The sequence below is a fragment of the Panicum virgatum genome, chromosome 3N (assembly GCF_016808335.1).
Source record: "Panicum virgatum strain AP13 chromosome 3N, P.virgatum_v5, whole genome shotgun sequence".
NCBI classification, from domain to species: domain Eukaryota; kingdom Viridiplantae; phylum Streptophyta; class Magnoliopsida; order Poales; family Poaceae; genus Panicum; species Panicum virgatum.
Window position 1 is genome coordinate 32,370,733 of NC_053147.1, and position 14,260 is coordinate 32,384,992.

General features: G+C 46.7%; 1 protein-coding gene across 6 annotated transcripts; it reads right to left on the reverse strand.

Annotated features, from left to right (window-relative positions):
• Positions 1-2,368: 2,368 nt before the first annotated feature.
• Positions 2,369-10,583, reverse strand: LOC120665724. Of its 6 annotated transcripts, none has more exons than XM_039945383.1 (7): positions 10,430-10,571; positions 9,289-9,439; positions 8,866-9,174; positions 4,389-4,696; positions 4,267-4,314; positions 3,517-3,923; positions 2,369-2,990 (listed from the first exon to the last, which is right to left on the reverse strand). In XM_039945383.1, exons 3-7 carry the CDS (start codon positions 9,162-9,164, stop codon positions 2,637-2,639), a joined length of 1,416 nt encoding a protein of 471 aa, XP_039801317.1. In that variant the 5' UTR covers positions 9,165-9,174; positions 9,289-9,439; positions 10,430-10,571; the 3' UTR covers positions 2,369-2,636. The 6 variants fall into 6 exon arrangements, with proteins under 6 accessions (XP_039801317.1, XP_039801315.1, XP_039801319.1 ...); XM_039945381.1 differs by having other exon boundaries at positions 8,866-9,171; positions 10,430-10,547; XM_039945385.1 differs by lacking the exon at positions 9,289-9,439 and having other exon boundaries at positions 8,866-9,171; positions 10,452-10,583.
• Positions 10,584-14,260: the final 3,677 nt, after the last annotated feature.

Here is a 14,260-nt window from a genome sequence, read left to right on the forward strand (position 1 = left end):
GTCGAAGGTCAGGCATTGCGGCGAAGCATGCAGGAAGTAGGCGGAGCAGGGTTCACCTTTTTTGTTTTTTTACAAATCCCGGCGATCACCGAAACGGAATTCCGGACGAAATTCCGTCGAAAACTGCATTTTTCGAAACAGAAGGTGAATTCAAATTTAAAAAAACGGAGGGCGGAATTCCGCTACTTTCCGGCGGAATTCCGGACTTTCTGATAGAAAATGTCATTTTTTTACTACAAATGCTCCAAACATATAAAGAATTAAATAATTTGATAGAATATTTTTTATATCTATTGTATATTGCAATGTACAATACATATTAAATATATTACACACAAATTATTCATAACAAAAGCATATTGTCACATGAAATCACAAATAGAATGCATGAAAACTAAATTTATCACAATAACTTAAGTACATAGTTACAATCCATAGACCATAATATAAGTTTACAATACATAAATTGCATAGTCCATATAAAAGCCCAAGTTCAATCCAATAAACAATGTTTATGTATATCACGTAGTACTTAATAAGTAATGAAGATATGATGAAAGTGCAAGGATAAATAAAGGAGACCTCTCATTCCATTCAAAAGGTATATTCTTTTAACCCATTGATAGTACGGATATTAAAAAGCTATAAATCTTACCTCATTAGACTACAAATAACTTTTTTTTCAACTAAAATTCAATTTTAGCCTAACAAATGGTCTTAGATTTGAGTGTGTTCTAGTCCTATTTGCTTAGAAAAACACCTAGTTTTTTTATCATATTTTTTCCCAATTTTTTACAATTTTTTTAATTTTCCAAATTCAAAATGGAAAATACTGAAAATTTCCGAAATTCCATTTCCCGGCTACTAGCGGAAACGGAAAATTTTCCGGTTTTCCAACGGTATACCGTAGGAAAGTTTTTCCTTGAGGCGAAGGCAGCGTCCGGGAGTAGCGGGAAGGGAGAAGAGGAACTGTTGCATATTGTCCTTCTGGTTCTCCTCAAAGAGGACGGGGCAGCCACGTGAGCATCGCCCGCATGACAATAACTACCGACGGACTAAAAGTTAACAGTACCACAAAAAATCTCTTCAAAAATAGATAAAAATAAAGATATAATTAAAAAGATATTCTTTGCATTAAAAGCTCAATTATATGAATATATATATGACGTACAAATTAAGCTCACCCCTACCTTTATCAATCCACTAATGCACGGATTAAACTTCCCTAAAGCCACCCAGCTGAGACCGTGGAACCATTATGTACCCATAAAAGTGTACCTAGAAAAGTGCAACATTGAAGGCCACGACCGGCTCTCAGGAGGCTTTAACGCCATCAATGGCGGTAAGGAACCTGGCTTGTTAGGTCATTGTTTGTGATTTTAGTGATTGTGTGACTAATTAATGAGACTAATAAGATTGTGAGATCACATTTGTAGGATTTCTAGATCCTGCAGATAAAGTCCAATCCATTCCAATTCGCTATCAAGACGTCCAATTATAGTGAAAACCTATTTGAAGCATCAAAATGACAACCGCGACGAGTTGGACAACAAGAAGTTGAATGCATGCACCGGTTAAACCGACAGGATGGCTTTATAGAGCATCGGTGCATTGTATTCTTTATTGCTGACCCAAGTCAAAAAACAACTAGTACTAGTTAAACCGGCGACCTAGTACCGGTTAAACCGATGCCCAACCATCGATGCATTTGACCGTGCATATGGAGAGGAAATGAAGAAATTCAGTAGCACCGGTTAAACCAACAGTGCAACAAGGTGCATCAGTAAAGAGCATCATTGAATGCATCAACTCTGCTGAAATGGGAAGAGCTAATGAACCTTTTGGAGGGGATTCTGAATAACACAGCAGATGGGGTAAGATGGGCTTTGGAGAAATCGGGCAAATACTCCACCAAATCCATGTACAGGTGGATGGCTCATAGAGGTGTGGTCAACAAACGAAAGCAGAGATTTTGGGGCAGCAAGCTACCAATGAAGCTTAAGATCTTCCTATGGCAAGTCTGCAGTAACAAGCTCCAAACTAGGGTTGAACTGAAAAGGAGAAATTGGGAAGACAGCCACCTTTGTGGGATCTGTGGGTGCCCAAAAACGGTGGGTCACATCTTATTTTACCTGTGTTACTGCACAGTTTACCTGTGTCTGTTTCAAAGAAGCCATGGGGGTGGGAAAGAGTACCGAGATATCTGGAAGACTTCTTAGACACTTGGGTTCCGATGGGGTGTGAAAATTATAATCTTAGAAACATGTTATTGATGGGAAATTCCCACGCTCACCTGCTGAAATTATAATCAGATGGCGCGAAACAAAATGCAAAAAAAACCAATCTAAGGCTGAATGCCTGAATCAAGGAACCGAAAGGAAACTGAATCCATAAAAGAAACTCCTTATCACAAGATATACTGTTCAGGACAAGAACATATAAGCAACAACAACAACAATAGAAACAGGAGAAAGACTGCCTCACAAGCACCTCTCGTCTCAAGTGCTGTTTCAATCTTGCCCTCAGATTATGCCATCACTAGGAAACGAAAAGGATCGGGTACAAGGAAAGACAAATCTGCAGTTGTCGTCATCATCTCATCATCGGATTAAACTGGGAACAGAGCCATGTCCATCCTAGAATTGCTTCTTCTTCCGGATCCTCTTGCTCCTCCATGAGATGAGAGCTGCTGCTGCCGCGGTTGGACAGCCACGTCGGCGCTTCATTTGCTTCTTTGGCTTCCGCTCTTGCCTCTTTCCAGTGAAGCAGGGCTTCAGGAAAGCCCCATGAAGACTGAAGCTGGTAGTGGCTTCTTCCTGTGCTTCTTCTTTCTTGGCAGCCACTACAGGGCCAACGCTCTCATCCTCAGAATGTGGCCTAGCTTCTCGCTTCACTGACACCCTTAGCCGTTTGGTAGGATGGCTGATCACCTCAAAGTTTTGGTATCCTTCCTCTGCTGCTTGGTTATCAATCAATACATCTTCAGAACTCTGCGGGAAAAGAAAGAAGATTAGTAAGCATGTGCAGCCAAAACTGGAATAGTATCCATGTTTTGCAGAATGAGAGGCTTACAGTGCAGTCGAAGTATTAAATTCCATATAAGTTAATATGGTTTACAATCTGAACTAAAAACATAAATTCCATACCATCTAATGCTTATTGGACCATAAAGAACATTAAAGGGGATGTTATGCTCCCATGTGCTTCATTAGATAAATAGGTTAAAATTTTATTTCATCTCATTTACATGAGTTGCTACTTTTCAGGCCTCTTTCGATTTGGTACACATCACACCTCACCAATGAAGTCGTGTACAAAAGTTCAGTGCACAACCATTAATAACTGCAAATAACTAAAAAGGTTAATTCTATTCAAAATGTCAACTGCTTAAAAGAACGCCACACATAAATATAATGTCTCCGAGAGCTTTAGCTTTTTGTTGGTACAACTTGAAGCTCAAAATATAAATCAATGATGAAAGCTGAAGTGTGAAACAAAAGAACTGTAGAAGCTTACTTCACGAAATTCTCCCATCTGATGTGGACCTTCAGACAATAGGCTCATGGTGCTCTCAAATATATCCATGTTGCTAGCTTCTCCATAGCTTGAGACAGCACTATCAGGCATGGCAGAATCATCCATATCACAATCAGATGTGTCCTGGGGAGATCTCTCATGCAATGCAGTAACTTTCCCCTTTCCTGGTGAGCAATTTGAGCTCTGTGTACCGTTGACCCATGTCTTAACTTTAAGGGTTATTCCCTTATTCTTCTTAGCCATTGCTTGCTTCAGATTTGATCTCAGACTGAATAACCTGTCTTGAGCAGCTTGAATGCTCAAAAGAATCTGCTCGACAGTGGTATCACCTCCTTCAATACCAAGTAGCCAATCAGCATCATTATTCCCTTTTGTGTTGTCATCCGCTGAATGATCAAGAAAAGGTTTCATTAAGTTATCACCACTTTATACTAAAATAAAGGATAATTGACAGTAAGTCTGATTCCAAAGTTTGTAACATTGAGCTCAATGTGTAATCATGACAACATAAATTTTACTATTTGGGTGGCATTACTAAGGGAAGCAACAAATGAAGTTCTTACTTTGCATGCAGTAATCCCCAGATACAAGATGCAACCAATAAAAATCTTTTGCTTGAGAAAATGTAATAACAAACATAAATCAAAAGCTATAACAAAACAGGGGAACATGTATGAAGAAGCAAATATTGTAATCACTACTTCACTGCCAAGCAATTGACAGTATTACCTAAGTTGGCATTGTCTTCAATAGAATGGCCATCTGCTTCAGTTTTCTCTGCAGGATAGATGAAATGAGATATCAACAAGGCTATTTGTATCTCTGCTTGTAAATTAGAATGCAACACTTACCAAAATAAGATAATATGGTGTGATTTGAGATATACGATGAAGCATCCATTTTTTCTTCGTTTCTTTTTCTTCTCCTCCGCTTCATGGTCTTCCTGCAGCAAAGAGAGGAGAATGGTACTGATCGGGAGGAGGAACAGTCTAACTCGATCATTTTTGTCTGCAGCTCCTTCTCATGCTTGAGTGCTGCAAGCTCCTTGTCATATTTGGAAACTTGCGATTGTAAATCCTTCATCCGCAATTCTAGCCATTGGCATCTCCACATTAACGGGCTTATATACTTTCTCCAATGATCAGTCACCTTTTTCTTCCTGTGATAAATGATATAATGTTGTTACATGTAATCTTCCTTATCTAAAGTAACATGAAAAGCACAAGCGGTTAAAAAGAAATAACTGACATAATATGATTATTTGGAACTGATGGCACTGAAAATTGCTCCAAATAAATAGAAAAACTGAAAAAAAACATAAATGTAATGCATATTTTGAATCTAATGTCCAGACATATGTTACCATGATTTCATAGTGGATTTCTGTTCGTAGTTGATTATAAATAGATAGATACAGTGTCACCAAAACAAATTCTGGAAGGCATCATCTGCTTGCAGTTGTTCAAAGCATCCATCACAAACTGGAGACAATATATGTGCTAGTTGGATACAGGAACCAACCCTTCACTAACATATTGTAAGGTTCTTATTTCACAAACCAATCCCATCAGATCCTAGAGATAGTTCTGTATCACTTAAGACATTTTGCAGGCATGCATTTTGAGGAGAATACCCCATTCTGGGTACAAATGTATATTAGCAGAAATGCTCGCAAAAAAAATAGTATAGAGATATGTAATACTTATTGTTTAGATAGTGAGGAGATATCTATACAAAGGTATGTAAAAAATGGATCGCAAACATACTGGAGCATATGTGTAGGAGAATAGGATTGGTGTATAATGGATTGATGTATTGCATTGAGGCCTCGGCCGGTATATATAAGAGTACATGACTTAGGGAGCAAGGCTCCCCGGGATACATATGGCAGTCTACGATATGTATATCTACAACTACCAAATATACTCTAATACTCCCCCGCAGTCACAGCGGGAGCACCGCAGATGGTGAGACTGGAGAAGAAGCTGAAAGCAGGAGCCAACGAACTGACATCCCCCCGCAATCATAACATTGGTGTGGTGCGGATGCTGCGACTGGAGAGAAAACCGGCGAGTAACTCATGCGGATGGTAGTCCTTTGTGCCAATGTCGAGGTAGCCGAGCTGGAGGGTGAGGAGCCATGGTCGAAGATGTCGTGCATAGGATAGCCATGGTCGACGTAGAGCTGTCAAGGTAGCCGAAGACGAGGTAGCCGCACATGAAGCCACGGGCGCACGAGGAGGCGCCATGGTGGTGGCGTAATGAAGAAGATGCCGGAGACGAAGATGGTGATGCGTCGAGGCAGTCGTAGAGGGATCGACGCCGACACATGCCCAGGTTTGCCAGGCTCGGGAATGCGCCGGGGACAATGGGCACGCACCGGTGTTACCAATACCGGACGTGCAAGGGAGGATGCACAACCAGACGCCGTCGCCGGGGGGACCAGCAGAGAAGTCCTCCAAGGCAGTCGCAGGCGCAGATGAAGGCGAGGTAGAAGATGCCAACGCCTGCTGTTGCTGGAGTAGACGAAGTAGTCGGGGACGAGATGGCAACGCTGGTGACATGGTTGTGCTAGACGAAGCGAGGAGGGGAATCCAGATTTTCTAGCACAAGGCCAAATGATCCGGATTGCGCGGCGGCGGTGCTCGAAGGAGATGGCGAAGAACTCGTACTGCTTGACGAAGACCATGCGCGGGACACGCAGCGACAAGTCGACGATGAGGTCGTGGACGTAGTTGGCGGCAGTGGGGATGCAACAGCGAAGGAGACCACGGGTGGCACCGCAGCTGCCCGAAGTGGCAAAGCAGCGGCAGCCCTCCATACTCGGGGAAGAGGCGCGCAGTACGAGGACGAACGTCACGGGAGCAAAGTGGATCACGCACGTCGGTTGATCAGGCCGAGTATGCGCGAGGCGAGACGACGGTGGATGAATTCGGTGAAGGCGTCCCGATCGGTGAAGACGAAGACGAGCCGGCGAGGGTCGACGTGCAGAAGAAGCGGCGAGGTGGGCGCTGCAGACGGGCGTCCCCTAGGGCGCCGTCCATCTTGCCATGCCACAGTCGTAGACGAGGAAGAAGCCGGTGAAGTCGACGCCAATGTCGAAGTAGAGGCGCGAGGTCGACGGGCGATGGGCGACTCAAACCCGATAGGCGAATCGGGAAAAAACTAAAAAATAGATACAACAGCAGCATCTCACGGGGAAATCCTTGGGTGCACGTAGCAGGGCTCATCCTTTTGTCTCTTCCTTCTCTGCTCACCACGGTCAACAGCCGCAGAGACAGAGGAAGCGAGACAGAGGGGGAGAAAAAGCAGGGGGGCAGTCTGGTGTGGGAGGCGGAGGGGTGGCGATGAAACTCGCGGACGAAGGGGATCCGTCGAGTTCCCAAGCGGCGGAGCTGGTCCGTCGGCAGTGAATCCCGTCTGGGAAGGAGCTGGTCTGCTGGTGGCAGATCCCCTCCAGGGAGAAGACGCGCGGAGGGAGGGTCAGCGCGGCCGGCCGACACCCCGACCGCCGGCGGGTAAAGACCTGGAGAGGAGGATGAAGCAGGGGCGGCGAGGTAGATGTTCGGCGCGGAGCGGGTGCGCCGGTGGTGGAGGACCTCGGCGCAGATCCAAATCCGCCGGGGTGGATCCCGCCGGAGGAGGCAGGAGCAGCGGAGCCGGCCTGCTGGTGGCAGATCTCTCCAGAGGGGGTCCGGGGTAGCCGCTGGCGGATCCTGCCTGGGGAAGGCCATCGCCACGGCCCGGCGATGGTGGACGGAGGAGGGACGACGGCACCCGGTGAGTTCCTCATGATTTGTTGCTGCTTGACGACGACGGCGGCGGATCAGATCGATCTGCTGCGACACCTAGAACAACGGCAGATCGAGGGATCTGCCGGGAAGAAGTGGAGGGCGCGCCCCCCGGCGGAGATCGACATCTCCCCGGGGGGAACGCTAGCAGATCGTCGCGGGGGCGCGCTGGATGCGCGTCGTGATGGTCAGGAGCGCCGGCGACGGGAAAAGGAGGGGCGCCGGTAGCGCGAGCAGTGGAAAACTAGGGTTTGAGGCCTAGGGTTAGAACCCAAACTCGTGATACCATGTAGGAGAATAGGATTGGTGTATAATGGATTGATGTATTGCATTGAGGCCTCGGCCGGTATATATAAGAGTACATGACTTGGGGAGCAAGACTCCCCGGGATACATATGGTAGTCTACGATACGTATATCTACAACTACCAAATATACTCTAATAATATGTACCAAAGCCAGGAAGGATGTCTAGAAGCAGGGAAAAACAGACTCACAAGGTTGTTCTAAAATCGATAGATACAAGAGTAGACCATGGATTGATAGCTACAAGTATACAGAATGGAACTTTAAACAGATCCAACCAAAAACTCCTTTTTGTTCGTGTACTTCAACCTTCTGGAAGTTATGACATGTAGACTTAACAATTATTTAATTGCATGCGAACTGTATCTCAGATCATACACTTCCCATCGTTTTTGTAACCCTTTAGTGACTTACTAACCTCTATTCTAAACAAAAATTACCACTCTGAAGCTGCTTTCATGTTTTTCTCTCCTTTAAATCTCTCATTGACTAATACAAGACGTGTCTTAATAAATGATACAAGAACCAACAAATTGTTAGGCATATTAAGGTTCTTTTGGACCTGGACCTGAAGCTGGCTTCTTGTCAGACCAAAAAAAAAAACTGTCAAACCCTAGGCTCAAAGGCCAGGCTTTGAAGAAGCCAGCTCCTCTACAACACTGAATGAGGTGCAAGTGTAAGAGCATCAGATTGAGGCTCATAGCTTCTCTAGAGCAACTTGTAAGCTCATGGCACAGAATGGCGCTTGGTAAGGCGCATTTTGTTCCGTTAGAACAAGCCACTGACCATGAATTACTCTATTACTATATACTTTTGTGTGTGATACAAAATTGTATTGTTAGATTCATGTTCAAAAGTAAGTATTTTTGATTAAAAGTTTGTATGACAAAATGATATATTAGTAGTAATTGTAGTCAAAGTCGTGTCCTAATGAAACAAAATATGTTTCATGTTCAAGGACAGAGGTTGTACAAAAAGGTACCAAAAGGACATAAATCCCAACCTTCCAATATCGAATGATCTTTCATATAAGAATGATAGATAGTCAATCTGCAAATCTAGCAGAACCCTTTGAGCATATAGGCTATATAGTAGGTTCCATAAAGCGTAATAGTAAAACCTCAGCATTGCCGGAATTCCCATTATATCCCAAAAGTCACTACACGATAACCAATTATCAAACAAAGGTACATGATACTTGTGACAAGGCAGGAAAGAACCCAAGGTACTTACTTGAATAATCTATCCACGTTGTCTGAAGCAGCTGCATCTAGCAGAGCAGCAGCATCTCCATTATGAGGATAGCGGCAGAACGGCGAATCCACCTCGATGTCGCTAATCTCCGAAGGCCTTGCATCATCCTCTGATCCCGAAAGTGTGTCCCCAAAGGAACTTGAACACTCAGTGGCATCAGGGTCGTCAAATGTGTTCAACTTGCTGCAAGCAGCAACACCACCGGGACCAACAATGTCTACCTCCAAATCCACTGCTCCATTAGCATACTTCATTTTGAACTCGGCAGCAACGTCCATGTATATACTGCTAATAAAAAAAGGAAAAGTGAGCATTCTCAAGAAAAATAGCGCGACAGCATTCTCAGTGCTGAATGGAATCATGGAATGGAGCGAGAGAGAAAGAAGCACGGAGCAGCGATACCAAACACGAGCGCGGAAACGTCGGGGCGGGCAGGCGGCTGCCGCTGGCGTGCAGCAGCGAGCGGCGCGCCCAAGCAGGTGCCGACGCTCGGCGGGGCGCAGCAGTCGAGGCCGAGGGTCGAGGGAAGGCAACGGCGCGGCGGCGGCGGTAGCTGGGAGTGTGGGGCGAAGGAATTAACAACTCGCGGGAGAAAACCAAAAGAGGAAGTGGAGTGACCGAGGAGTGACCGAAGGCCAGCGAAGCGAGACGGGAATCGAACCCTAATGGGCTTCTAAGATGGGCCTGGTTGGGCCGTCCAAGGTGGGGCCGGTGTCACATTTTCCACAACGCTTTTCTAAAATCATCACAATACCCCAAAAAATCCAACTAAAATCCTCCTCTTCCTTGGACAGATTTTCAGGCTGTGGTGTGGTGCCTACGGCCTTTGCAGGTTACCTTCACAGGAAACATCATAGTTACCGCAACAAATTTGTTGCATGAAGAAATTCACTGATTCGAAACACTGCCAAGGATAAAGGACTGAATCCAGATTCCAGCAGCAGCGCTGATCTGATACTCACCCAGAGCAGCTTCCCCTCTTGAGCATGATAGCCACTTAGCCAGGACACTCAACCAGAGCAAAACCTACTCAATACTCCATATATAGCATGGTAAGGCTAGCTTGGTAAATTTACAGAACAAATCAAGGAAGAGGCAATCGCCAACTAAGACGCGAAACGGATCGAAACCCTCAAGCTTGCGGAGCCGGCGGCCAAAGAACCTAACCAATCTCAAGTCCGCCGCGCCTGTCCTGCACGATGACTAATACGACATGCACTAGCGCTAGCTACACACCAAATGGCAGCAAGCGAAGAGCGGCGCCGAAATGTCACTGTGGGCTTGTGGCGGCGCGCCAGCCATGTCGGAACTTGGCCGTTCCCGGCGTGGCGGCGGCAGCTAATCGCTCGAGCTCTGTTACCAGCCACGGAGATAAGCTATCAATACTGGCTAGTTAGATGGTCGGCGCAGCTACAGAGGAGTCCGGCGGTCAAGCCGGGTACGCGCGCGCGCCGAATGAGCTGGGATCGACCACCACCGCCCGCTCGCCGCGAGCTGAGAGGATTCCGAAGAGTGGCAGCGCGGGAGGAAGAGATAAGAGTACCTGACAAGTATCGAGAATGCACCTTGTGGCGGAGGTGACGGGCTGACGGCTGCTACGGCGGCGGCGGCGGCGAGCGAGAGAGTTCGAGGCTGTTGGCTGCTGGTTTGGGCGCCGCCGTGGCGCCGTCAGACTCGAGAGAGGCAGCTGGAGCGAGGGAAGCACCAGGTTTTATTTAGTTCAGGGGGTTACATGGGCCGGGCCGGGCTGTCTGCAATTCGGCACAAAGATTCTTTTTTCGTATTTATTTTATATCACACAGCTCCGAAAGATGTAAACGGGTCAAATATGGACGGATATTACTAATATCGTATTTGTTTTTAATTGTTATTCAAAAATGGATTGGGTACGGGTAGTGTTAGTTTTTACCGCATAAGATTGTAATAGATATCGACATCATAAAAAATATAACTTTTACTTTTCGGGTACGGATCGGTTACGAACATTGAATATTCGGAATTGTATACAGACAGATAAAAACTCTTAGCATGTACTTCTTGTTTCGTCCCAAATCATTAACCATTTTGATTTTTATAGATGCATAATTGCTTCTATGCATCTAGATATATATCATGCTCTTCCCTGGGTAAATTAGGGCTAACTGCCCATGGTGTCACAACCACAACCCAAAAACTCTAGTTCAACTATCGCGACGCTTTCTTGGCCCACACCCTCCTCCCTCCCCCATCCCACTGTATAGTAAAGGGCATCAGCAGATCTGTTCGCACTGACTTTGTTCACAATCGATTGAAACCGACTGAACATGTCGTCAATGCTCTCACCCGGCCCCCTGTGTGAAATTCTTGTATTCACGCAGGTGAGTCTCGAACAACCTAGCCTATACCTGAGGTGTGACTGTTATCGCCATAAATTAACAAGTTAATTAATGGGCCGCGAGTGAGTTGGGCTTAATGAAGAAATTAAATGAGGCTTACGAATCGGCTCCTGCGTGAGCGTTTGGGCCATGTGGGCTATGTATCTTTAGATTTAGTTCAGTTTGAGTTAGAGATAGAGTCCGATATGGACACATTAGTTTAGATTGTTGTCCAAGTCTCCGGACTATAAATATGTACTCTATGACATTTGTCAAGAAGAACGTCATCATATTAGGCAAATAACAACTCTCGGAGCACTGCCACCCCTAATTCTAGGGTTTCGTCCAAGTAAGCGTCATGCTGCCCTGATCGCTTCTTGCGATCAGGGCAGCGTTATTCTTGCTTTTACCTTGGTATTACTCGTACTGAAGCATTTTTTATGGCGAGTAGTGCTAGTTATCCTGATTTTCGTAGCATGATTTTTAGTAGATTCATCGTGCTTTTGTTGCTTATCATCTACGAACATCATGTCATCTCTGCGCGATCATGTTTTAATCTTATACTAATTCTCGTTGCATGGAATTAGTCGCGTAGAGATGACACTCTGCTTCTCTTTTATCTAGTAGATCTAATATGTTATGGTTTGTTCTTATACTTAAGAATTGGCGTAATATCTGCTAGTTTAGGCCTTGCAAACGGGTTGGACGATCCGGCGACGCATTAGATGCTTTGCCTTGATCTTAATAGGGATTGATCCGGGAATCGACTTTCGCTTGTTCTTAGGCCTCTTTTCTGGTCAAGGTTCGGTTATCTTTTACGCTCGTTAGGCCTAACTACGTGTAGGATGTTCCGATCTAGCAGTGAAGCTTTTACCGTCGTGGATTAGATTAGCTAGATTTAATTGAAACAGTATTTTGCAGTTATTTGCTTTATCCATTACCATCTGGATATGCAGATCCAATCTGACACCGGCACTCGATCGGTTATTTAAAGTCGATACAAGAGTCGTCCCGGGGAGCCGACCACGGCTCGGACTAATGTTTACACGTGTCTGTGCTTGTAGGCAAATCGTCAAAGGCACGTTCGCACCCTCCTGATCGGGTATAGATCAGGTGGCACGCCCTGCATCTCCGGAAGCGACGGCATGTGCCAGGATCTGGGCCGTTGACAGAGGGACCGGTGCCAGCCAGCGCCCCGGCAGCCTCCCGGCTCCTCGTGTTGCTTGTCACTACTCGCCGTTGGGTTTTGACCGACAACACATTCTGGCACGCCCCGTGGGACTCTCATCAGCAACAACGTCCACCGCCGGAATGACTGGACCTCAGAGCCAAGCGCCGATCACCAGCCCTGTCACGTATGAAGAGCTGACCCCGAGCACAAGCAGAAATACGATGAGGTCAAAGCTCAGTTCGAAGCCGATCTCATTGGCTCTTTCGAGAGGACCCGCAACCACGGCATCAGGTGGAAGGGGTTCTCACCCGAAGGCGCACTCGACAACGTTGACTTGTCCGTACCATCAGAGGAGCACACCCGAGCCCTGCGCCTGGAGATGAACTACATGGTGGCTCACACGCTTCATCAGCACTCAGAAAGCCTGGTGAATGAGCTCCAGCGTGTGGCACATCGTGTCGTCCAGGAGGTGATCAAAAACCAGTACTCCCCATCAGGACCAATCTTGGGGAGTCACAGGGGAGGAGACTCGCTTCAGTCTAGGCCGCCAATATCATATTCACTCACAAATCCAGGTCCGCAGGCTTCGCCGGTCTACATCGTCTACAAGATCGGCGGTGATCCCGGAGAGGGCCAGTTCCTGAACGAGCCGCCTAAGGAGATCCCGCACGGCTACACGTGCATGTACATACCTGACAGCATCAGTCCAACACGCGCAGGACATCTGGTGGGTACAGGAGCTTCAGGGGCAGATGCGGAGAAACAGGCATGGCTAGCGAAGTACGCTACTGGGCCGAGTGCTGAGCCCTCGGCCCCGGGAGTTCTTAGTGTGGATCAGGTCAGCGCAATACTAAGAGATCAGTTCGGCATTCTGCCCAAGAGAAAGGCGATCGGCTATTCCAAGCCGTACCCAAGCGAATACGACTTGATCCCGTTACCACCCAAGTATCGGCTCCTGGAGTTCACCAAGTTCAGCGGGTCAGAAGGGGCCAGCTCCATCGACCATGTGAGCCGATACCTAACTCAGCTCGGGATGATTTCGGTATCGGATCCTCTGAGGATCCGGTTCTTCTGTCAGTCTCTCACGGGCTCAGCCTTTAGATGGTACACATCATTGGCCCCAGATTCGATCCGCACTTGGAGGCAGCTGGAAGATCAGTTCCACACCCAGCATCATTTAGAGGTTGTTGAAGCCGGGATTGCCGACCTCGCCCAAGTCAAGCAGAAGCGAGGGGAAAGTGTGTCGGAGTACGTGCAGCGCTTCAGAGAGGTTAAGAATCGATGCTACTCATCGCGCATCACAGAAAAGGAGGCAGTCAATTTTGCAATTCTGGGGCTCGCTAAGCCAATCAAGGATCTGGCTTTTCAGTTGGAATTCACCTCTCTGGCGCACATGGTACAGAAGCTCACGACGTACGAACACTATCACCCTAAGCTATACCAGTTAAAATTCAAGCGCCATGTGAATATGGCCCAAGCAGATGATTCTGATGATTCTAGCGGGGAACAGAAAGTGGCTGTGGCAGAGTGGACCCGGGGGCCAAACCCCGTCCCGTGCAAGTGGGTCAAACAGAAGCGGCTTGTGAAGGGCTTTGATTTTGACGTGGCCAAGGCAGAGCAGATATTCGACTTACTGCTCAAGGAAATGCAGTTGAAGCTCCCAGAGAATCACAAGCTGCCAACGACGCAAGAGCTGCAGGGGAGGCTGTTCTGCAAGTGGCACCACTCGTTCACCCATACCACGAATGACTGCAAGGAGCTGCATCGGCAGATCCAATCGGCTATCGAGCAAGGCCGATTAATTCTGGCCCAACACACGATGAAGGTGGACAATCAACCATTCCCACAA